The sequence below is a fragment of the Schistocerca cancellata genome, chromosome 11, assembly GCF_023864275.1.
Source record: "Schistocerca cancellata isolate TAMUIC-IGC-003103 chromosome 11, iqSchCanc2.1, whole genome shotgun sequence".
In the NCBI taxonomy this organism is placed as follows: domain Eukaryota; kingdom Metazoa; phylum Arthropoda; class Insecta; order Orthoptera; family Acrididae; genus Schistocerca; species Schistocerca cancellata.
The window spans coordinates 169,378,819-169,403,926 of NC_064636.1; the positions used below are offsets into that span (position 1 = coordinate 169,378,819).

The 25,108-nt window shown below is 44.2% G+C and overlaps 1 protein-coding gene across 4 annotated transcripts in view; it reads left to right on the forward strand.

The window, feature by feature from the left end:
* The first annotated feature begins 1,536 nt into the window (after positions 1 to 1,536).
* LOC126108904 (zinc finger protein 708-like) overlaps positions 1,537 to 25,108 on the forward strand; it is a 163,448-nt gene continuing 139,876 nt past the window's right edge. Inside the window, exons 1-2 of one of the 4 annotated variants that reach the window (XM_049914271.1) lie at positions 1,537 to 1,638; positions 9,089 to 9,177. In XM_049914271.1, coding sequence (XP_049770228.1) covers positions 9,106 to 9,177 — 72 coding nt within the window. In that variant the 5' untranslated portion in view covers positions 1,537 to 1,638; positions 9,089 to 9,105. Of the gene's footprint in view, positions 1,703 to 1,796; positions 1,999 to 2,338; positions 2,421 to 9,088; positions 9,178 to 25,108 lie in introns of those variants that run through there. The other 3 variants (XM_049914273.1, XM_049914272.1, XM_049914274.1) reach the window with 3 other exon arrangements.

Below are 25,108 nucleotides of genomic sequence, written 5' to 3' on the forward strand. Positions count from 1 at the left end.
AATATCTACAAGTATGGATAATGACATGTGGTAACAATAAGTGAATTACATGTAATAACAATCTGGTGTGTTTAATCATTTGTTACCATTACCTAACATGCACTTGATGTGTAACATGACTAAGATTAATATTTCATTACAGAATTCAGCTCGAATACACTTACGGAATTCGTGGCTCTTGCACTGTGTGCTGATGGAAATTCACTGATGCTGGTAATGGGCAATTGGATGGCAGTATACGAAAGCCTATAAGAATCACTGAACCTAACGATTCCTTTCAGTAAATGATATGAATTGATTACATTGTTTTTAATATTCAGAGTGCCAGAATAACTTTTACGTGTCTGGTTATGATCAGTTTTAGGGTTGATTACTGATTTTCATATTTGTTTGATAAATGAAAAAACTGGATGTACTGGTACTGACTGACACACTGACCTGTAATGAAGCCTGAGGCCTAGGTTAGAGCTGGAGTTTGACCACTTGACTGTGCATTGGTGAGGCCAACAAATGTGAATGGAAGAAAATGTAGGTGTGCTGACAGGCTGATCTGCAGAGTACTAGTAGCCAAAGGCCTTGAAACATCGGGATGTGACAGTTTGGTTATGAGTTACCAAAGCCAATTAAGCTCAAGACGAAAGTACGACTGAAAAAAAAACCAAAAAAACGGATGTGTACTGTAACCTGAGATATATGTTTGACATTCAGTAACCTACTTGTGTGTCTTATTTCCGATTTTGCCAAAAACTGCAACTATGTGATTAAATTGTAACCTAACAGAATAAAATACCACCTAACTTTAATTAGGGGCCATAGAAAATTCAGAATGGCACATGCATCTCTCAAAAGATGAAAATTGATTTTATTTGTAAACTATATTGAGCCTAATATGAGTAGGTTTGTGGTAGGTATTTTGCATTGAGCTTGAACATGTGCACTTTTTTAAACACTACAGAAGGAGGAAACCTATAGCCCTGCCAAGAAAAAGAAATTAAGTAAGTCTGTGAAGATGTAGCTGATGTTATAACTCTCTAGTATTGGGTTTTCATATTAATTAATTAATTAATAGACGCTGTTTTAACATCTTCTTCGAGCTATCATTTAGCAACTTTTTGTTAAATGGCAAAATGTGCCTAAAATTTGTGAAAGGAATCTGAATCTATATTTCAGCAATTACCGAAACTTTCTGTCGATGCTTATTAGAAAGGTAACACAGTTTCATTTTCTTTAACGAACAGCGACAATAATTTTGGAGAACACTGAGTATAGGCATGTAGATATTCACATTACGACGCAACTATCAGTATTTTAAAGATATCTTGATCCCAGCGTAGTAAATTCATTTTCATTTTTTGGTCACAAGTGTTAAGATATTGAAACGCATATCCTTTAATAACAGCTAATTTAAGTTATCTAGTTGTTGTGCTAATTTGACGATAAGGATTTACTAGAGAGATAGAATATCCTATGGTATCTGAGTTTCGAATTTTATCGTTCCAGTTTTTCCATTCTGTCTATCTCACAGCACACAGCAGATTTCTTTGTGTTGCTACATGTTTTTTGGTTTTGCTGGTTCGTGAGATTAATCAGTTAGAATCTCGTAGTATTGTGGAAATGTGTGTGTGTTACATTCTGCAGGTAGTGTATAAGCGTCTATAAATTGCAAACAAGAACAAATGGAAGAAAGAAAGTCGTTTCAGAAGTAAATTAACCCGCTACTTCATTTCTGTTATAACAACAGCTGAGTTTGATTAGTGTAATAGATCGCGAATAATTTCTGATGACGCAATGGTAGCTGTTTTTGAGGGTGTTGTCTTTATTTTAAATTTTTAATGGATACACAAGGATGAGATTTTATTCAGTAGAAGTATCACCTGTAGTGTGCGTGGTGTCAGTTTGTGACGGCGTGCGAATGTCGTAATTTTTTCAGGTTAAGTTCATCGTAACCAAATACCTGGGTTGTATTTTATGATTGTATCAGCCTTCGAATTGAGAAAGGTGGGTAAGTAGTGCTTAAACAAGTAGTTTAGTGTACTTTGTGTCTGTACAGTTCTCCCACTACGAAAAAGAGCCAGGACGGGACTTCATAGCGTTCTGTCAAGTGCGTACTGTATCTTAGTAAAAGAAACAGTTGGGATCGTGACCTGCTGTCAGAAGCAGTTTGCCTATGCAAGAATTTCCGTCATGTACTTCGTGACTGACGAGAAAAGACGGACAGTGTTCACACATTCACTATGTTAACATTGTAATGTTGACTTTCTTCGCAGTAATAGTGTTTGTGATGATAGTTTGCTGTGATCTGAAGCAGGCATATAGCTGCTCCAGATTGTAGGGCTAACGTAAGCAGTTTTGCGACTGCCCACAGTTATTACATCATTTCATGGTTTGGGTGTGTTCGCATGAAAGGAATGCTGTAGAAGGTATTGATTCTATCGCATTTTCTTAATCTCCACTGTGCTTTGATTCTTCTAGTCAGTTTTCTTTTATGCTTTAGTAAATACAAGTTTGTTCTAGTATGTGGGTTTTAAAGGAGTTCTGTATAAGAATATTGTAACATTATTTAGGAACTGGCGAAAGAACGAGGTACTAATTAACTGTAATTTCTCGAACAAGTCGCATTACATGTCATCAGAATTCAATAGACCATTCATCATAGTTACAGTTTGTAGGGAGTCGTTCCAATAAAACAGTTTTGTAAGCAAAAACCAACCAATGTTTAATTTTGATGGTAATCAAGAATGAGGACTTACACACATTAGTGTCAGGCTACAGTACAGGTATATGGTTTTATTTAATAGCAGGTAAAGATTCCAGAGTGGTGATGCTTTCTCAAAATTGAATATTCAACCATAAATGAATGCAGATGAAGAAAGTAACACCTGTGTTGCAAATGGATATTCACTGATTGTTAAACAATCTATACATCTGGATTTTCATCATTTCCTTATCAGACTGAAATTAAGTAACACAGTGAACAAAGGGTAGAATGAAATATTTGGTGTTACTCAGTAATTTCACTGCAATGTATTCGCTGCTTTGATTGTTCATAATGCTGATGATAGTGCATGCACAAAAACTACACATATTCCATAATTGTCACGATAGGACAGTATCCATAAGCCAGTGCTTCAAAGGAGCAGTAGCAACTAGCAATACTGTTTCCATTGCATGTGATTTTGTGATTGAGTACTCAATTTTAATGACCTGAGAAATGTAAATGAGCCTATATCACTGAACACATTTTTCCTCAGCTGCTTTGGATCTGTTTCCAGTGTAATCACCGATTTACTGCACCCAGTAGATGAGTAAAAACACTTGTCGGTCATACAGAGTTTAGGTAGTTAAAAATCTTTAGGAAGTAAGTTTAAAAGTTTGTTTACATTAGTGTTTATTTATGGATTAGTAGGCTACAGGTTTCGAAACTACTTTGGTCTTGTGCCAACTTATTCTCTGCTTTTGTGTGACAAATGTGGTGGTTGCTGTGGAAATTTGAAAGGGCGGGGGGGGGCTGCGTTTTGTGTAGACTGTAAGTTATTGTTTCATGGGGGCAGATGTAGCGGTGAGGAAATGAGGGTAGAAAATGAGGCTCTTCCATGGCAGTGTAGGTTATGTAGAAAGGACAGAAAAATCACCGAACATTAGGCAAAAATTTGTGCCCTTAAGGCTGAATTAGAAAACTTCAACTTGGAACGATGTATTCACTGCTTTGATTGTTCATAATGCTGATGATAGTGCATGCACAAAAACTACACATATTCCATAATCGTCACAATAGGACAGTATCCATAAGCCAGGAGGAAAAAGACTGGGAACTAGGAAAAGGTAGCAAGCAAAGGGCAAAAAAGGGAAACATTGAAAAAGCTCCAGAAATTCAAATAGTAAATCAGTTTGGATCTGAAGTGGAGGAAGGGCCTCATCCAGATGTAGTTGAAAGTAGGTCGAAGCACAATATTAGCTTAAAGAAAAGACAGGTCAGGATCAAACCAGAATAGGAAAAGAAGAATTCTGGTTAAAGGCAGCAGCTATGGGAGGGGTGTGGGCCAGCAGCTTCAAGAGAAACTAGGTACAGGTACCAGGTCACAAGTTTGTGAAACCAAGCGCAAGCCTTAGCCAGGTGACAGAAAACTTAGGTCAACTATGCAGGGACTTTCAGAAGGAAGATCAGGTAATTATAGTTGGGGGAGCGGGAAACAGCCTGGCTATGAACCCAAGATACAGTATTAGGAGTGACCTAGATAAAATAGGAGCAGAAACTAAGCACACAAATGTTGGGTTTGTGGAGGTCTTTCAGTGCCATGATCAGCCCTGGCTAAACACTGCTGTAAGGCATGTTAACACCGAGCTGAAGAGGATGCTCCAGACACCGGCAAAATCTCACGTAAGTGTTGCTCCAGTAAATGCTATTGGTAGGTGGGGATACACCACAGATGGCCTGCACCTGAATTGGACGGGGAAAAATAAGTTAGCTTCTCTATTAGCAGAAACTGTAAAGGGGTCTAGTCACACAAGAGGGTCCAGACACAGGTTTTCTAGGTTAAAGCCAAAGTCCAGACAGATGACAATCAAGATAAATAGAATAAAAGAAACTTCATGTACAGTAAATAGGGGTAAAGCTAAGGGCAGTATCAACTTACTTGATCAAAATATCAAGGGAATAAAAAATAAAGTAGATGAGCTATTAGTGTGTTTAGATGACCTCATAAATAAGAGTAAAATAGATATTCAATGTCTTTCTGAATACCATGTAACTGTGGGTGTGGATAGTGTCAATATAAGTGGGTATAATTTAGCAACTTACACTTGTACATCTAGGATGGATGGAGGAGGAGTTGCCATTTTCATAAAACAAGGGTATAAATGCAAAACTGTAGTAATAAGCAAATTTTGTGTTGATCAGCACTTCAAGATTTGTACATGTGAACGTTAGCTAGGTAATGTAGTATTGATATCAGCAACAGTGTACCGGTCCCCATTAGACTGGGAGTGGTTCAGAAAAAAAGTTTGACTCCCTCTTATGCTATCTGTCAGACAAAAAGAAGTTATTAATCTGTGGTGATTTCAATGTAAACTTTCTAAGTAATTATAATAGGGAAAGTGAACTAGAAGTCTTATTAACAACATATAACTTAGAATCAGTGATCAATTTCACTACACATATAGCTCAAGACAATAGCACGCTAATAGATAATGTATTTGTGCAGAAAGAGGATATAAAACAAACACATGCTTTCCCTGCGGTAAATGAATTGTCAGACCATGATGTACAACTGATTAACTTACAAAACCTAACAGGGTGTAGAGTTCGGAAACCGTTAAGTAAAAGTGTGAGGTCACTCAACACAGTATCTATAGAGCACTTCAGAGAAAGCTTAAGAAATGTTAATTGGGGAGATGTATATAATGAACCAAATGCTAATGATAAATGCAACATACACTCCTGGAAATTGAAATAAGAACACCGTGAATTCATTGTCCCAGGAAGGGGAAACTTTATTGACACATTCCTGGGGTCAGATACATCACATGATCACACTGACAGAACCACAGGCACATAGACACAGGCAACAGAGCATGCACAATGTCGGCACTAGTACAGTGTATATCCACCTTTCGCAGCAATGCAGGCTGCTATTCTCCCATGGAGACGATCGTAGAGATGCTGGATGTAGTCCTGTGGAACGGCTTGCCATGCCATTTCCACCTGGCGCCTCAGTTAGACCAGCGTTCGTGCTGGACGTGCAGACCGCGTGAGACGACGCTTCATCCAGTCCCAAACATGCTCAATGGGGGACGGATCCGGAGATCTTGCTGGCCAGGGTAGTTGACTTACACCTTCTAGAGCACGTTGGGTGGCACGGGATACATGCGGACGTGCATTGTCCTGTTGGAACAGCAAGTTCCCTTGCCGGTCTAGGAATGGTAGAACGATGGGTTCGATGACGGTTTGGATGTACCGTGCACTATTCAGTGTCCCCTAGACGATCACCAGTGGTGTACGGCCAGTGTTGGAGATCGCTCCCCACACCATGATGCCGGGTGTTGGCCCTGTGTGCCTCGGTCGTATGCAGTCCTGATTGTGGCGCTCACCTACACGGCGCCAAACACGCATACGACCATCATTGGCACCAAGGCAGAAGCGACTCTCATCGCTGAAGACGACACGTCTCCATTCGTCCCTCCATTCACGGCTGTCGCGACACCACTGGAGGCGGGCTGCACGATGTTGGGGCGTGAGCGGAAGACGGCCTAACGGTGTGCGGGACCGTAGCCCAGCTTCATGGAGACGGTTGCGAATGGTCCTCGCCGATACCCCAGGAGCAACAGTGTCCCTAATTTGCTGGGAAGTGGCGGTGCGGTCCCCTACGGCACTGCGTAGGATCCTACGGTCTTGGCGTGCATCCGTGCGTCGCTGCGGTCCGGTCCCAGGTCGACGGGCACGTGCACCTTCCGCCGACCACTGGCGACAACATCGATGTACTGTGGAGACCTCACGCCCCACGTGTTGAGCAATTCGGCGGTACGTCCACCCGGCCTCCCGCATGCCCACTATACGCCCTCGCTCAAAGTCCGTCAACTGCACATACGGTTCACGTCCACGCTGTCGCGGCATGCTACCAGTGTTAAAGACTGCGATGGAGCTCCGTATGCCACGGCAAACTGGCTGACACTGACGGCGGCGGTGCACAAATGCTGCGCAGCTAGCGCCAATCGACGGCCAACACCGCGGTTCCTGGTGTGTCCGCTGTGCCGTGCGTGTGATCATTGCTTGTACAGCCCTCTCGCAGTGTCCGGAGCAAGTATGGTGGGTCTGACACACCGTTGTCAATGTGTTCTTTTTTCCATTTCCAGGAGTGTATTTCTTGATAAATTTATATCCCTTTTTGAACATTGTTTCACAAAGAAAATTACTAAATGTAACACCACACATTTTTCAAAGAAGCCTTGGATTACTGCAGGTATTAAAGTGTCTTCAGAAATAAAAAGAAAACTGTATAAGACAGCAAGAACTATTAAAGATCCAGACATAGTTTTACATTATAAAAATTACTGTAACATACTGAGAAAAGCTGTAAGGAAATCAAGAAATATGTATGTAAGACAAGAAATTAACAACTCCGGCAATAAAATAAAATAAATATGGAATGTTGTTAGAATGGAGACAGGAAAAATAACCACTGGGGTAGATAGTATTACTATTAAAGAGAAAAGAGATCATCCTAACAACATTACACAAGTAGCTAACATATTTGACAACCATTTCTTAAGTGTAGTAGAAAAAATTGGTGAACAGTTCGAAAGAAAAAGCCAGCCAGTACATGGAAGAGTCTGTTTTGAAAAAAAATTAGTCAGATTAAGTTTCACTTAACAATCTCTTGTGAAATAAGTAAAATTATTAAATCCTTGAAAAATAAATGTTTGATTTTAGTAGAGGACTTATCTAATAATATATTAAAATAATTTGGAGCAATTACAGCTGATGTTTTGAGTCCTTGCTTACAGAATTTTCAAAAATCTTCAAGAAAGTAATGCATTCAAGTCATTAGCCATCTCAACAGTAATGGGATACTCAGTAAATCACAGTTTGGATTTCAAACATGCTGTTCCACTGAGTCAGCAATATACAATTTCACTGTCCACATAATAGTCTTTAAATAGTAAAATGTCACCAATAGGAATTTTCTGTGACTTGTCCAAAGCATTTGATTGTGTGAACCATGACATTGTTACAGAAATTACAATTCTATAGTATAAATGGAATAGCATATGAGTGGTTTAATTCATATCTACAGAACAGGAAGCAAAAAGTTTCCTTATGAGTCAAGTGATTTAAATAAGTTTGCCACTTCATCTAACTGGGGTGAAATTACATTAGGTGGTCCACAGAGTTCAATCAAGGGTCCTCTTCTGTTCATGATATATGTGAATGACCTCCATTCCTATATGAAACAGGAAGCTGAACTGACACTGTTTGCTGATGATACAAGCATCATCGTTAATCCTGTAAAAGAAACTCCAATTGAAAATGATACAAATAAGATCTTTGGAAAAGTCATTAATTGGTTTTCTGCAAATGGGCTTGCTCTAAACTTTGTAAAAACATAGTACATCCAATTTTCTGCTGCAGGTCCTTCAATAAATATAACACATCAACAGAAGTCAATAGACATGGTAGAGCATACTATGTTTTTGGATCTCCTAAAGTGACTAGGTTCAGCAACTTTTGCAATCAGAATAATTGCCAGTTTTGAGGCTATAGAAATTAGTAAGCTAACTTTCTTTGCATACTTTTACTCTCTGATGTCATTTGGAATAATATTTTGGGTAACTCAACATTGACAAAAAGTATTCACTGCTCGAAAGAAAGTGGTTAGAATAATGTGTGGGGTTCATAGTCACACATCTTGTAGGCACCTTTGTAAAAAATTGGGAATTCTTACAACAGCCTCACAGTACATTTACTCACTAATGAAATTTGTTCTCAATAACATGGACCATTTAAAAACAACAGTGACATTCATGATTATAATACCAGAAAAAAGGAAGACTTTCACTATCCTTTACTCAACCTATATTTGGCACAGAAAGGGGTTAAATATGCTGCTATAATAATTTTCAACAAATTACCAGATGAAATAAATGTCTGACAGCAGTAATAGCTTCAAAAATAAATTGAAATCATATCTCCTTGACAACTCCTTCTATACCATAGGTGAATTTTTGTATAGGAATAAACAAATCTATAAATGTAGTATATACATTTTGTGCCATTTAAGGGAATGGGGTAAATAATAGAAATATTAATCTTCAACTCTCTCTCTCTCTCTCTCTCTCTCTCTCTCTCTCTCTCTCTGTCTGTGTGTGTGTGTGTGTGTGTGTGTGTGTGTGTGTGTGTGTGTGTGTGTGTAATATATATGAAAATCTTGTTTCATATGTGCATTTCTTGTGCACTTAACACGTTTCACATCATAACGGCTACCGTACCATGCGATTGACCAATGGAACATGCAACCAACTAACTGCCTTTGAGCTTTACCTCATAGTAATAATGAAAATTGAGTACAAGTGTTATCTGATTGCTTTTTTTCAGACTGCAGAGCGGAAGCCATGGACCAGGAGCCAACTATGTGGATAAAAAAAGAGGAAACAAATGACGTACCAACAGAGTTAGGCCCCATGGTAAGTGGCTTACTTGTGTTCCTTAGCAGTGCTTCATTAATTTCTGTGTACAATATGGTGTGTGAATACCTGCAATTGATGCCGTACTGCTGGAAATGTAATTCAATATACTAATAAACTGGTAAACTTTCAGTGTTACATATGGCATTTTGCACAGTACATTGAAATAAGCCTGGTATTAAACCTCACATAGACAGGAGGTCTGTGCAAAATGTCATATTTCACACTGAAAGTTTGTTTTTTTAATAAACTGAATGACTCAGAATTGAGGCAAGAGTTTAAATTTAATGTTCAGTAGCATAGAAAACGTTTTCAGTGCACAACCCAATTATACTAAAGAAGTGGTTGCCATAAAGTGGGTATATTCTGCTCTGATACACTTCTTTTAAATGACAACCGTAATGTGCAACTTAAGAATAACTACCACTATAGTGAATGTTGACAGTGCCATTAAATTTATAAATGGTATGGGTGCAGTTAATGCATTATTGCATTGTATCGTGGTATGGAATGAGAATTGTAATTTAACATTTATTTAAAATAAATTATTTGTAAATAATAGAAGTGATATTCATGTGGTACTAATCTCAGAAATACATTTTTGTAGTACTATTTACATTAGGTGTTGTATTTGAATGTGTAAACAAAGTGTAAGTACAACTGTCAGCAGTAAAATTCAGTTTCTGACAAATGTCACTCAGAAGCATAAATTGTTACAGTCTGTAGGTGCAGAATGAATTTGAATCTCAGCAGCAAAGTTTTGATAAAGCAATGGGGTTACACATTGTGTATTGACATCATTGTTCATACCCACTTTCTACATTTGCTGGATGTTGTTACACATATAGTTTGTAAAATTGCCAGGATGTTACAGTTACTGGTGTAAATAATCACATATATACATGTCACTTGAAATCTGATGCAGTGCAACCATTAGAAGGGTATTCAGCTATTAGCAGGCAAACAAATTCCCTGGGTGCCACTAGTATTTATATTCTGCCAATGAGAACTGAGGGTCCTGACACAATCATGCAAAACTACTTGTGAACTATCTCTTAAACAATCTCTGTGAGATCTTACAAAACACAGTAAAAGGGTGGTTAGATCCAACAAAGTTCAGGCTTTGGCTTTGAACCCTAACATAATGATGGTTTGGCATATAGTATGATATGTATGCAATTTGAACAGTCATTGACCTTGGACCTGCACATCAGAACTATTCACAGTCCTCAAGGTTAAAATGTGAAGTTATACCCTCTTCACTCTTAAAATATTGGTTGTGGTAACAAATTGACCAGTAGCACAGCCTAATGTTTACCGACAACACCTTTTTCCCAATGAGAGACCAGTTTGTTGGTGCCATCACTGTAGAATGTTTTACTTTGTTGGCAGGCCCACAGCCTCAGCTCTGTTCACACTAATTCATTGCTATCAAAGTGAAGTCCTTGAAGGTGTTCTTGAAGATTTGGAAACAGTTGAGAAGTCAAGCAGGGACTGTATGGAGGATGATAGGTAATAGTGAATCAAATATGTCAGACTGTTGCAGGTGGAAAACATTTGTCTATGATCTGGCATTGTTGTGCTGAATGAGAGGATGCTCCATGTGTGGGCAAATCCTTTACATTTGTGCTCTGTTTTCTGAGGGTTTTCTCATGTGCCGACATGGTTGTATTATACACACCCAAGTTACACTGCAATTTGGAACCTCTATCAGCAAAGGGCTGCATATTGTGTCAGCAAAATGGCAACGTTGACAGAGTAATATTCATGTCGAGTAATACACTAACTGACAATGAGAACAGAATAAAAATTTTATATGCATTACTTTCTAGTATGTCCTAATAATAAATGGATGCATTTGACCATACTCTCAAATGTGGTGGCATGGTTCTCTTGGCACTGGCAGCATCCATCTGGAAGTCATAATACTAAGCCATATACACTCATCAGCGAAAACATTATGGGCTCTGACCTACTGTCGATATAAACTCATCCAGGCAATAACACCGTCACCTTGTGAGGAATAACTGCTAGTCAGACATATGCACAGTGCATGGAGTATCTGTGAACGTGCTGTCCATCTTTAGAAAAGGAAATGGGCACAATCTGAGTGTGGCTAAGGGCAGATTGTGGCAGCCTGAAGGCTAGGTATGAGCATTTTGGAAACTCCACAATGTCTTGGGTGTTTGAGGAGTGCTGTGGCAAATGTCTTCAACACATGGCAAAACAAAGGTGAAATCATTTCCAGACATTATGGGGTTGGGCAAGCACCCCTTGTGGATGTCGTAGGATAGGCAGACTTGTAAAACAACATGAGCAGCAAACTGTGGCATAACTAATATCAGACGTCAATGCTGACCAGAGCACAACTGTGCCTGAATGAACAATGCTCTGATCACTCTTAATGATGGATCTGTGCACCTGATGACTCATGCATGTGCCATTGTTAACACTATGACTGAAATAGGCATGTAACCATTGTCACTGTATGTTGGCTCAGTGGCAGAGCATTGCATGGTCTGATGAATCCTGATTCCTTCATCATACTGTTGGAAGGATGGATATGTCACCATCAAGGGGAACAGAACCTTGACTCCATTATGCTCTGGGAAGCAATCATGTGGGCATGTATGGGTCCTGTGGAGTTAGTCCGAGGCACTGTGTTGGCCAAGGAGTATCATAAACTGGTTGCAGACCACCTCCACCCCTTCATGATGATCATATTTCCCAATGGCAGTGGCATTTTTCAACACAGTAATGTGCTGTTTCACAAGACCAGGAGTGTGATACAATGGTTGAGGAACACAGTGGTGAGTTCCAGTTGAGGTGATGGCCACCCAAGTCACCTGCCCTGAACCTGGTCGAACACATCTGGGATGTAATTTAACATGGCATGAGAGATCATCTCTCCCCACCCCTCTTTTCTTTAATTTACAGCAATGAAGTGACTTGAGTGTGCAGTTAGGGTGTCAACTTCCTCCAGTGATCTACCAAGGTCTCATTGCTTTCGTGCCACAATGTGTTCTCGCTGTTATCTGTGCCAGAGGTGGACATACCAGCTTTTAGGTAGGTGGTCATAATGTTCTTGCTGACCAGAGTATGGCAGTTCCCATTATTGAAAGATTGTATTGTGATGATGATTGTCATAAAGTAGTGGCACATAAAGTTTGGCCAAACAACACTTGCTGCCCATGGGCCCTGCATGTCTCAACTTCCGGCTTCCGGGCCAACTTCAGAACACTGGCTGCATGTGAAATCCACTGCTGTTTCTTGCCGCCCAGTGTGGCTCCACCACTCCCACTGGTGCCATGAGTTCTGAGACATGAGAAGTGGCATAAGCCAGGTGTGTGGGGCTGGAAATCAGGGAGGGAGTCTGTCATGGCTCATCCTCCCTCGCAAAACCAAAATCCCGCTTCCTGCCACTAAGGAGCCCCTTACATCTGACTCTCCTTGCATGCATGAGGCTTTTACTCATGCTGGAGGTTCACCAGACTAGCCACTCCTACAGTCTCTCAGGATCCCAAGAACTGAGAAGCTAGCTAGCTTACTGGCGAGCGTCAACTCCCCTTTTTGAGCTATATTAGGGTTTCGAATGAACACGCTGTCACTGACCTTCGCCTTGAATTGATTATGCCCATGGTTGTAGCAGATGGCTAAAATGTCATAGGCAATTTTATGCCTATCCTTGCTCCAATTGCATTGTATCACATCTAGGATAACTTGTTCTGGAAGCAAATCACTGATTGACCACATGTTGATGATAATTGACCAGATGTGCTAGCATAAGGGAAACTGGAGCAGCCTTCAGGGACTTGGGTTGTGCAATGTTAAAGGTAAAATTGAGCCATGGTACTGACATGTCCCATTGCTTCTGAGCCTTATTGTGAAAGATAAGCACAGCCTTCAGCTTGCAGTTCACACAGCCAGCAAAAGAAGTCTGTGGGTAATAAGGATTTGTTGTCACATCCTTAATTCCATTGTCAAAGCAGAACATTTTGAATAGTTCTGAAACAAAAGCAGTAGCATTATCAGTAAGAAGCATACTGAGTGGCCTCTAAACTGGAAATATCCACGACAAATGCTGGATGGTTACTGGGCCGTTAGCCCTCTGCTTGGAATGAGCAAACAAAAATGAGAAACGCCATTCACGATAACTAATCTGTGTGTCTTATACTCACTCACACATATGAGGAGGTGGGCCTATATAACCAATAAAAATTTTATGTGTCAGGCATTCCTCATTGGCTCGTGGGTACTCTCTAAAAGACTCTTGCAGTAATTCAGGTAGGGCTTAGCTTCCTTACAGGTATCTCACTCCGCCATCAACCTCTGGACATCGTTATACAGGGAGGGCCAGTGACAGGTCTGATCTTTGCAACAGCTTTACAAAGGCCCAAATGACTGCTTAAGAGGGTGTTACAGAAGTAATGGAATACTGGAAGTATTATCTCATTGGCTAAACATATCATGGGGTTATGTTGGGCACATCCTTTACGAAAAAGCAGCCCTCTATGCAGGTTGTACCCTGCACTTGTAGGGAATGCAACAAATTCCTCCTAATACTGATGACTCTGTGAACCTCCTCCTGTATGATCTTCAGGTTAACAAATAATCTCTGTCAAGACCTCTTGTTAGCCAGCCCTGGCAATGTCAAGGTCATGTTCACCTTACCTTTCTTCTTTGAACATAGAGCTTGGAGCATCTACCATCACATTGTCCGGTTCCCTAATATGTCACATCCTAAACCAAAAGGTGGAAATATGAATGGCCCAATGAGCAATGAGTTGGGTTTTTCTGTGATGAGCGAAAACCCAACTAAGAGCTTGATTGTCAGTCTCTAAACAAAATTCCCCAGGTACAAAATAAAATCTGAATTTCTCAAGTGCAAGTAAAACCACCAAGGCTTCCCATTCAAACATGGAATATTTCATCTCTGCAGGTGAAAGTTTCCTAGATACATAGGCTGTAGGGCATCCCCTTCCCCTGTTCCATTCCTGCAGGAGAACAGCTGTTACTAGCTACTCCAGAATTGGAGGCATCTGTGTACACCACAGACAAGAGCTCAAAATTGGGAATGGCTAATACTGATGGAATACTATGTGCCACTTTAATGGCATCAAAATATGACTGATGACTTTCATCACACTTGAAAATAATGCCCTTTTTTCTTAAATCATTTAGGAGTCCCACTAATTGAGCAAAATTGGACATGCACTTGCAAAAAAAAAAATAAATAAATAAAAAAAAATAAAAATAAAAAATAAAAATAAAAATGAAAATCAAAATAAAAATAAAAATAAAAAAATGAAAATAAAAATTAAAAAAATAAAAATAAAAAAAATAAAAAAATTCCCATACCTATGAACCATGCCACACCTTTCTTATTTATAGGAGCTGGAAATTTTCACAAATTATTAGTATGCCCGTGTCGATTGTAATGCTGTCAGTGGAACTAAAGTGTCCCAAAAAGGAAACTTTTGTGCCAGTGTGATTTTAGGTGGTTTCACAGCAGGTCCTGCCTCCCTCAGGCATACCAGGACTGCCTCAAGGTGTTGCAGGTATTCAGACAGACTAGCAGTATAAATAATCATGCCATCTAGGTAATTACACACACTTGAACTTGAAATCATCCAAAACACAATCCAGAAGACACACTCTGATAATATGCCTGATTGAGAGGCAGGGCAGTAAAATATTTAGCACTGCTGAACCAAGTAAAACAATTATGTAGATTGGGAAGCGGCACAGATTCCAAAATTACCTTTTCATTAACTGGATGATTATCCACCACTGGTCAAAACACTCCACTGCTATCCATGGATACTAAGAATATGGGAGAAGCATGGGATGAAGTTGAGGGACTGATTACCACATCACACAGCATATTATTAATTGAAGCGCGTAAACATTTCATCTTTGGTGTAGAAAGCCAGTAAGGATGCTGCCTCACTGGAATGTTGTCTGTAAGGTGAATCTTGTACTGGATTTTATTGGTGATACCCAGTCTAACACCCGCAGAAGATGATCAAGAACTTCCAATACCTGCTTCAATTCTGCTGGACCCAGGTGACAGTTCAAATGGCGAACATTGTAGTAAACACATTATTAATTCCTGTGGCAACCTGACAGAAGCACAATGCAAATGTCAGTCTCTTCAAATGGGGAAGGATCATTGAATGCTGCTTCATATGACGTGTCAACTTTCCATTCCCTGGTGACACCTTGGTAGGAGGGTCAGGCTTGCTGTCTTGGGATGAAACATTTTCCCCATTACCTCATCTGTACTAGGACAGATGGGGACACATTCACCATGACAAAGCCATTGTTTCTCATGGAAAATATCTAGGACAAGTTTGGTGAAGTGGAGTCTCTTAGTAAGGTGTGGTCAGGCTCCCTATAGATCAAAGATTCTTTCACTCAATCCACAGCTCTTCATGCCTGTGGTAGTCTTGGCAATGTCCCAATGTCTATCACTCCTCACCAATCTCTGAATATGGTTCAGGGAGTAAATATTTATAGGGCCTTCATCCTGCAAACTAATGAGGAACTCTGGGCTACTCTGGAGCAGTGTGGCATTCAGTTTGTTTGACATGTGCAGGAGAGCCGCAAATACAACCGCACCGATACTGGCACCTTCATTGTGGATTTCAAGGGGGTACCCTCCCAGAGAAGGTGAAGGTTATGTGCTACAGATGTGACATGAAGCTGTGCATCCCTCCACCTATGTGGTGCTATCAGTGCTTGCGTTTTGAGCATATGTCTTCCCGCTGTACAGCAGACCCTTTGTGTGGTGATCATGGCCACCTACTCCATGAGGGAAGCAACTGTGTTTTGCTACCTGTGTCAATTGTGCTGACTGCCGTTCCCATCACTCACCAAATTGCCTGCCTTACAAGAGACAAAAGAAGATCAAAGAATAGAAGACCCTGGATCGGCTGTCTTATGCTGAGGCTTGCCAAAAGTATAGAGACTACAACCAGTGTCACTGTCTTCAAATTTTGCCTCTGTTGCTTCATTTTTTCCTCCTTCCTCATCCTTATCCCAGTGCCGTCCCTCCCCCCTCCGTCTTCCCCCCTCCGTCTTCCCCCCTCCGTCTTCCCCCCTCCGTCTTCCCCCCTCCGTCTTCCCCCCTCCGTCTTCCCCCCTCCGTCTTCCCCCCTCCGTCTTCCCCCCTCCGTCTTCCCCCCTCCGTCTTCCCCCCTCCGTCTTCCCCCCTCCGTCTTCCCCCCTCCGTCTTCCCCCCTCCGTCTTCCCCCCTCCGTCTTCCCCCCTCCGTCTTCCCCCCTCCGTCTTCCCCCCTCCGTCTTCCCCCCTCCGTCTTCCCCCTCCGTCTTCCCCCTCCGTCTTCCCCCCTCCGTCTTCCCCCCTCCGTCTTCCCCCCTCCGTCTTCCCCCCTCCGTCTTCCCCCCTCCGTCTTCCCCCCTCCGTCTTCCCCCCTCCGTCTTCCCCCCCTCCGTCTTCCCCCCCCTCCGTCTTCCCCCCCTCCGTCTTCCCCCCCTCCGTCTTCCCCCCCTCCGTCTTCCCCCCCTCCGTCTTCCCCCCTCCGTCTTCCCCCCTCCGTCTTCCCCCCTCCGTCTTCCCCCCTCCGTCTTCCCCCCTCCGTCTTCCCCCCTCCGTCTTCCCCCCCTCCGTCTTCCCCCCCTCCGTCTTCCCCCCCTCCGTTCTTCCCCCCTCCGTCTTCCCCCCCTCCGTCTTCCCCCCCTCCGTCTTCCCCCCCTCCGTCTTCCCCCCCTCCCTCTTCCCCCCCTCCGTCTTCCCCCCCTCCGTCTTCCCCCCCTCCGTCTTCCCCCCCTCCGTCTTCCCCCCCTCCGTCTTCCCCCCCTCCGTCTTCCCCCCCTCCGTCTCCCCCCCTCCGTCTTCCCCCCCCTCCGTCTTCCCCCCCCCTCCGTCTTCCCCCCCCTCCGTCTTCCCCCCCCCTCCGTCTTCCCCCCCCTCCTCAGTCTTCCCCCCTCCGTCTTCCCCCCCCTCCGTCTTCCCCCCCTCCGTCTCCCCCCCCTCCGTCTTCCCCCCCTCCGTCTTCCCCCCCCCCCTCCGTCTTCCCCCCCCTCCGTCTCCCCCCCCTCCGTCTCCCCCCCCTCCGTCTTCCCCCCTCCGTCTTCCCCCCCCCTCCGTCTTCCCCCCCTCCGTCTTCCCCCCCCTCCGTCTTCCCCCCCTCCGTCTTCCCCCCCTCCGTCTTCCCCCCCCTCCGTCTTCCCCCCCCTCCGTCTTCCCCCCCCTCCGTCTTCCCCCCCTCCGTCTTCCCCCCTCCGTCTTCCCCCCCTCCGTCTTCCCCCCCTCCGTCTTCCCCCCTCCGTCTCCCCCCCCTCCGTCTCCCCCCCCTCCGTCTCCCCCCCCTCCGTCTCCCCCCCTCCGTCTCCCCCCCTCCGTCTTCCCCCCCTCCGTCTTCCCCCCCTCCGTCTTCCCCCCCTCCGTCTTCCCCCCCTCCGTCTTCCCCCCCTCCGTCTTCCCCCCCTCCGTCTTCCCCCCCTCCGTCTTCCCCCCTCCGTCTTCCCCCCTCCGTCTTCCCCCCCTCCGTCTTCCCCCCCCTCCGTCTTCCCCCCCCTCCGTCTTCCCCCCCTCCGTCTTCCCCCCCTCCGTCTTCCCCCCCTCCGTCTTCCCCCCCTCCGTCTTCCCCCCCTCCGTCTTCCCCCCCTCCGTCTTCCCCCCCTCCGTCTTCCCCCCCTCCGTCTTCCCCCCCTCCGTCTTCCCCCCCTCCGTCTTCCCCCCCTCCGTCTTCCCCCCCTCCGTCTTCCCCCCCTCCGTCTTCCCCCCCTCCGTCTTCCCCCCCTCCGTCTTCCCCCCCTCCGTCTTCCCCCCCTCCGTCTTCCCCCCCTCCGTCTTCCCCCCCTCCGTCTTCCCCCCCTCCGTCTTCCCCCCCTCCGTCTTCCCCCCCTCCGTCTTCCCCCCCTCCGTCTTCCCCCCCTCCGTCTTCCCCCCCTCCGTCTTCCCCCCCTCCGTCTTCCCCCCCTCCGTCTTCCCCCCCTCCGTCTTCCCCCCCTCCGTCTTCCCCCCCTCCGTCTTCCCCCCCTCCGTCTTCCCCCCCTCCGTCTTCCCCCCCTCCGTCTTCCCCCCCTCCGTCTTCCCCCCCTCCGTCTTCCCCCCCTCCGTCTTCCCCCCCTCCGTCTTCCCCCCCTCCGTCTTCCCCCCCTCCGTCTTCCCCCCCTCCGTCTTCCCCCCCTCCGTCTTCCCCCCCTCCGTCTTCCCCCCCTCCGTCTTCCCCCCCTCCGTCTTCCCCCCCTCCGTCTTCCCCCCCTCCGTCTTCCCCCCCTCCGTCTTCCCCCCCTCCGTCTTCCCCCCCTCCGTCTTCCCCCCCTCCGTCTTCCCCCCCTCCGTCTTCCCCCCCTCCGTCTTCCCCCCCTCCGTCTTCCCCCCCTCCGTCTTCCCCCCCTCCGTCTTCCCCCCCTCCGTCTTCCCCCCCTCCGTCTTCCCCCCCTCCGTCTTCCCCCCCTCCGTCTTCCCCCCCTCCGTCTTCCCCCCCTCCGTCTTCCCCCCCTCCGTCTTCCCCCCCTCCGTCTCCCCCCTGGAAATTAACCTCTTGTCACCTTCTCCTCTGTGTTCTGCCTTGTTCTTCAAGAAATGTGTTTCTGTGATGACCACTCTCCATTTCATGGTTATCGGGCATTCTGTTGGAACCGTGCTGGTCCCAGGGTAGCATTTAGGGGAGTCTGCACTTTGGTTCACTCCAATGTCATTAGTCACTGGATTCCACTGTGTACCAACTCGGGTGCGAACGACTCTGGCAATCACCATTTGCAATGCCTACCTCCCTTCAGTTAGGCCATTTCCCTTACATTGTACTGTCTACCTTAATCCAGCAACTCCTGCGCCCATATCTCCTTCTTGGGGCTTCAGTGCCAACCATCCACTGTGCACTGCGGGGAGTGTCACTTCAATGGGTTGTCCAACTTATCGCGGACCTTAATTTGTGTCTCCTCAATTATGGTTCCCCTGCCCACTTCAGTGCTGCTCATGGCACCTTCTCTGCTATCGATCTCATGATCTCCTCTCCTGCCCTCGTGGCTTCCCTACTACATTAGTCATCCCATGGTGACCTTCGTGACAGTGTCCACATTCAGGTGATTCTATCATTCCCTTGCTGCCACCAGGCATACAGGCCCCCACATAGGGTATTCTGCAGGGCCAATTGGCCTTTATATACATTTACTGTGCACTTTGACACCTCCCCCTCGAATTGGGCATGCAAGGCATCTTTGCCACTATTTTTCATGCTGCTGGCACTGCTGTTCACCTATCCACAGGCCCCCTCATCATTGACCACTACTGTCGTGGACCAAGGCTGTCACAGTCGCTGTACAGGACCACCAATGGGAGCTACAGTGATTTAAGTGACACTATTCACAGACCGACCTCCTCACTTTTAAGCGTCACCGTGCTAAGGCTTGTTAACTTAGTAAGCAGAGCAAAAAGGAATGCTGGGACCACTGTGTTTTCTCCCTGGGAATGTATGCCTCTTCATCGCAGATTTGGTCCATGCTTCATAGCCTTCTGGGTCACCAACGACGATAAACTGTCCAGGATCTGAACCTCCAAGGTGCTCTGTGCACCGATCCATTGGTCCTCACAGAATACCTTGTGACACATGTTGCTACAGCATTGTCATCCTATCCCTACCAAACTACCTTTCTCTGGCATAAACACATAGTTGAACAGACTACCTTCTGTTTCATCCCGCAGCACATTGAGCCCTATAATGTGCCCTTCACTGACTGGAAATTGGTGGAGGCTCTTAGCTCTTCACAAGTTACAGCACCAGACCTGGATTCCATCCACAACCAGCTGATTCAACACTTGGATGTTCCCCAGAGGCAACAGCTCCTCAGGGTCTTCAACCACATTTGGATCACAGGTGCTTTTCCATTACAGTGGTGAGACAGTATAGTTATCCCCATCCTTAAACCTGGGAAAAATCCAACCCCTCTAGACAGCTGCAGCCCAATTAGCCTGACGAATGTTATTTGTAAACTGCTTGAAAGGATAGCCAGCTTCAGATTATGTTGGGTACTTGGATGTCTGGACCTTTTTTCCCCATATCATTGTGGCTTCGAAGCAGGGCGAACTCCAACTGACCATTTACTCTGATTGGAATCGACCATCAGACAGGCTTTTACTCACTGCCGGCACCTTCTTATGGTCTTCTTTGACCTGCTTAAGGCGTATGACATCGCTTGGTGCCATCACATTTTATTTACCCCCCATGATGGGTTTCCGTGGTCCCATTCTGATTTTTATCCATGTGCCCCTCAGATTCAGGAGAATGGTATCTCACAGGGTTCCGTGCTAAGTGTCACTTTCTTCCTCATTGCCATCAATGGGCATGTGACCTCTGATGGGTCTCCAATTACCCCAGCATTGTACATTGACAATTTTTGCATCTGGTGCAGCTCCCACTCACTGTACTCTAGCTCTAAGGTGCTCGAAGGTGCTATCCAACAGGCCTCTGTAAGCCATGCCCGTGGCTTCCAGTTTTCTCCCTCCAAAATGTGGGTTATACATTTTTGCCTTCGACCCACAGTACACCATGATCCAGAGCTTTATTTAGGCAACAAGCTCCTCGATGTTGTAATATATTCCTGTTTCTTGGGCCTTATTTTTGGTAACAAGCTGACGTGGCTGCCCCACATTCGCCACCTAAAGACTATATGTATGTGGAAGCTTAATGCTCTCCACCTCCTGGCTCTCACATCTTGGGGTGCAGACCATTCCACTCTTCTCCATCTGTACCATGCTCTGGTCTTGTCCAAACTAGGTTATGGTAGTCAGGTTTATGGCTCAGCAGCTCCTTCCACTTTGAAACCCTTTCTCTGTCCATCATTGTGGGGTGCATCTGGCTATTGGTGCCTTTCGCACTAGTCCTGTTGATAGTCTCCTCACAGAAGATGGGATTCTCCCTCTAAATATCCGATGGAGCCAACTCCATGTTTCTTACACAACTGCCATTTGCCAATGCCCTGACCATCCCGTGTACCCTGTGCTCAATGAGGGATGTCTCCCTCATGACACATGGGATTGCCAGTTGGCATTCATCTCACTTCCCTGTGTCAGGATCTCCATCTCCGCTCACTGGACTGCAACTCTTGTCTTTTCTCCCATACTCCCCGTTGGATGGTGCCTAGACCACGGGTTAGGATCGATCTATTCCAGGGACCTAAGGTCCCTGTCGCTCATATGGTTTTCCGATGTTGTGTATGTGCCATCCTTGCAGAGGTCCAGAGTTCCACCATCTTTTACACCGATGGTTCTAAGATAGTTAATATGGTGGGATACGCTTTTACGTGTCCTGGCTTCGAACACCATTAACAGCCAGGATCATGTAGTGTGTTTACAACAGAGCTTCTCACCACTCACAGGGCCTTTCTTTTTGTTTCTGAGGCCTCCCTCCACAGTGTTTTAATTTGTTCAGACTCCATCCCAAAAGTGGAATGCCATCTGGAGTGCTACTGCTGAGGTAATATACTCCGCACAACCAAGGTGTCTACTGCAGTTTGGCACTCTTCCTTCCACTGCCTCAGGAGTAGTCCACTGTTTTATGCCATTTACATATTGGTCATACACGACTCACACATTGTTTCCTCCTACATAGCGACCCACCCCCACAATGTGGTTGTGGTGCCAGACTGACGACATCTCACATTGGTGGAATGTTTCATTCTTTTGGCCCTTCATGTTAAGCATAGTCTTACTGATTCTTTAATTTAATATAAGCAGACGATCCACAGATGGTTGAACTGGTCCTCAGTTTCATCCATGAAAGTATTTTTTATTTTTAGATACAAGGTTCTATTTCAGTCTTGGAGCAGGGGCAGGTTGGCTGTGGTTGGGACTTCTTTTACAGTCCTCTCTGGACTTCTTTTACAGTACTCTCTGTCTGTGAACCCATGACTGCCCCGCTTTTTTCCAGTTTCTAGATTTGGTCTCACCTTTTATGTTTTTACTGTGTGTGTTCAATGTTCGTTATTTTATAATTTGACTCCCCTGACTGGATCCATCCACTTTTAGCAGACCCTCTTTCTTCTTTGACTCATTTCGGAATCACAGGTCTGATGACCTTGCCGTTTGATCCCATAACTCCTCTTGCTCAATCAATCAATCAATCAATCAATCAATGGAACCGGACATTGCCATACAAAATGCTCCTCTCTGTTACACCAAAACATGTCCTATGCTTGTTCCTTATGGGTTGCCCTCTTTGAAGTTGCCTGATATGTCAGTCCTTGTCCTGATAATGACACTCAAACCCCCATCACTGCTGTTCTGAAAAACTCAGGCTTCAGTAGCAGACACCAAAGCTTCCAGTTTGGTAAAAATGTGCATTTATTAGCAAAGGTAATCGCTGAATTATCGTCTGGCCGCATTCCCTCTAATATATTTTTGAGTGTTTGTATCTCTGTGGCTCGCAATTTTAAGGCTGAAATGGCCATACACATTCATCTATGTACCTAGTGAAAGGTTCATAAGAAAACTGCACTCACCTAAAATGTTTAGCTCGAGCATACTCTTAGTACGAAGTGACTGTTTCAGCCCAATAAATGATTTCTGCAATACCCTCAATGTTCTGATTTCATGTAAAATTTGACAGAAGACACAGCTCAACACACCTCTTCTCAAGGGGTACAACACCTGAACAACAACATTTTGGTAGAGTGCCGAAGCATTGGCATGAAACTCAAAGTTGAAAGTCATCCACAGGATGGATTCCACCTGGCTTCAACTATCAATTGAAAGGTCATTTATACCTTGAAGCTGTAACATTATTTGGTTTAGTAATTTCCCAAATGAATTCCACTCTGATCTTTATAGGTGTCTGTGGCTTTACTACTACTTCCAGCAGTTATCTGTTTGGTGGGAGAATATTGCTCACTATCTATTGCTCCTAATTTGTCTAAAACAAGGTAGCTGACACCACTTTCCAAGTCGTGCCTACTCCTGTAACTGTAGAGCTAATCTAACCTGCTCAGAATCAAGATTACATTGCTGAATATTCTGCAAACAGTTATCCCAGTGAATCAATTGTGCCTACATTCTATATATTTGCTTATGGCTGGGCTGACTACTTTCTAAAACTCTACATTCTCAAACAAGGTCGTCAGGGCACAGCTCAGCCAGCTAGTGCAACACTTACCAGCACGCAGACGAGCCGCAAGTTCAGCAACACTGCCGTCACATGGAAGTTGACACACTTTAATACATAGATGAATTGCTGCTTCTTCAATAAGGACGAACTGGGACAGTCATGTTCAGCAGTGGATATCTACAAACACACACCTCAGTTAGTATGACTAGCAACTAACAGACAAGATACGAATCAAATAAAATGTTCAATACAAGCAGTAGTGAATGACAGTACGAGGACACATCCTCCCTTTATTTCAAGGAAAATAACCAACCTTTGTCACCAACCAAACATCCAGCAGCAGAAGAGGAGATTAAGTGGCAGGATTAGATGAATTGGGCTTTACATCAGTCACTATTGTTTGTTAAAACGTATTTATTTAGGAAAAGTAGCTAAAATCAGATAGATCAACAGGTTTACAAACAACACTAAGAACTTTTCAAATTCAAGATGTTACACACCTTAGTTTAGTGACAATTAAAATGAGGCAATAGTTAAAGATAAAAGCTGTGTCTGACAGCAGTTCTTAGATTTCAGGCTCAAAATCACCAACTTTATGAACTGCAACTCAGAAAATGCTTCAACAAATGAGCAAATAATTATTTGGAAACAGAGACTCTTTAAGACAACACACAAGCATAACTCATCTCAAATGTTAAAACTGATAAGCTATCCTGGAAGACAGCAATTTATAGCTGCTTTGGGACCACTAGAAAAAAGAAATTCTAAAATACACATCATAGGGCATGCAGTTAATTTAATAAAGTAAACAGGTGTTCAGATTTATAGAGCTGCCTTCAGGCAGACATAGCAAGCATCTTTAAATCTCACCCCAGCGAACTGTTAAGTAATTAATTACAGAATGAGTGTCCACAGATTGATATGACTATCTTCAGACCCAGTGAAAGTTCTGTTAAGGTGTACACCAGAAAACATGTGACTCTGTAAGTGAACATGCATACATAGTGGCTCAAGAATGTCATTTAGAAAGGAGAACCAGTAATTAGTACACAGAACTAACTTGTAGTGAAAGGTAAATATATAAATAAATAAATAAATAGGTGAGAAAAGGTCACCATCATGAAAACTTTCAAATAATGAGTAGTTGAGCAATTAAATATAGTAAGAAATAACTAGCCCTGAGTAGGAATAAATAAAACCTTCATAGCTCAGTAACACTTGACAATTTTACACCCTGTGAACCTCAAATGTGCGAGTTATTATCAACATGATGTATTTTATCAAGTTCGACAACTCGTAAATATGACACCTATGATTCACGTACACCTGACCAGCATGTAGCCATCCTAATGGGGCTCAACATTACATACAACAAGAGCACCTGACTCAGCAAACCCCCAAACATCAATAGGTACACAATTTTAATACATGTTTTATACACTAATTTACATTAAAAGCATGGAGGCAGCCAAAGGGTAGCCGGCGGTGGTGCATTCTATGAAAGTGATGTGCAAAGGTAATGTTAACAGCCACAATATGGTGTGCAGACACTGAATCCAGGTCCAAGACAGTGTGCCACAGCAGTAGGAAACTGGAGCAGACTAAGGGAGCATCTAAATTCCCCAGTCATTCTCACTTAATACAACCACATGACCTTCTTACTTAGGTAGATCAATGGAGACTTCAAATGATTCTCTTCAAAAACTTGGTCTAAGGCTAAACATGGTCACACTTAAATCAGTGTTCAGGATTACCAACTCATCGAATCCACTGCTGAATGTGGAGAACTGAATTGCAATAACAAGTGTCTCCAGTTGCTAGACATTACCCTAACCCCTTCAAAGGCAACACAAGGTATTA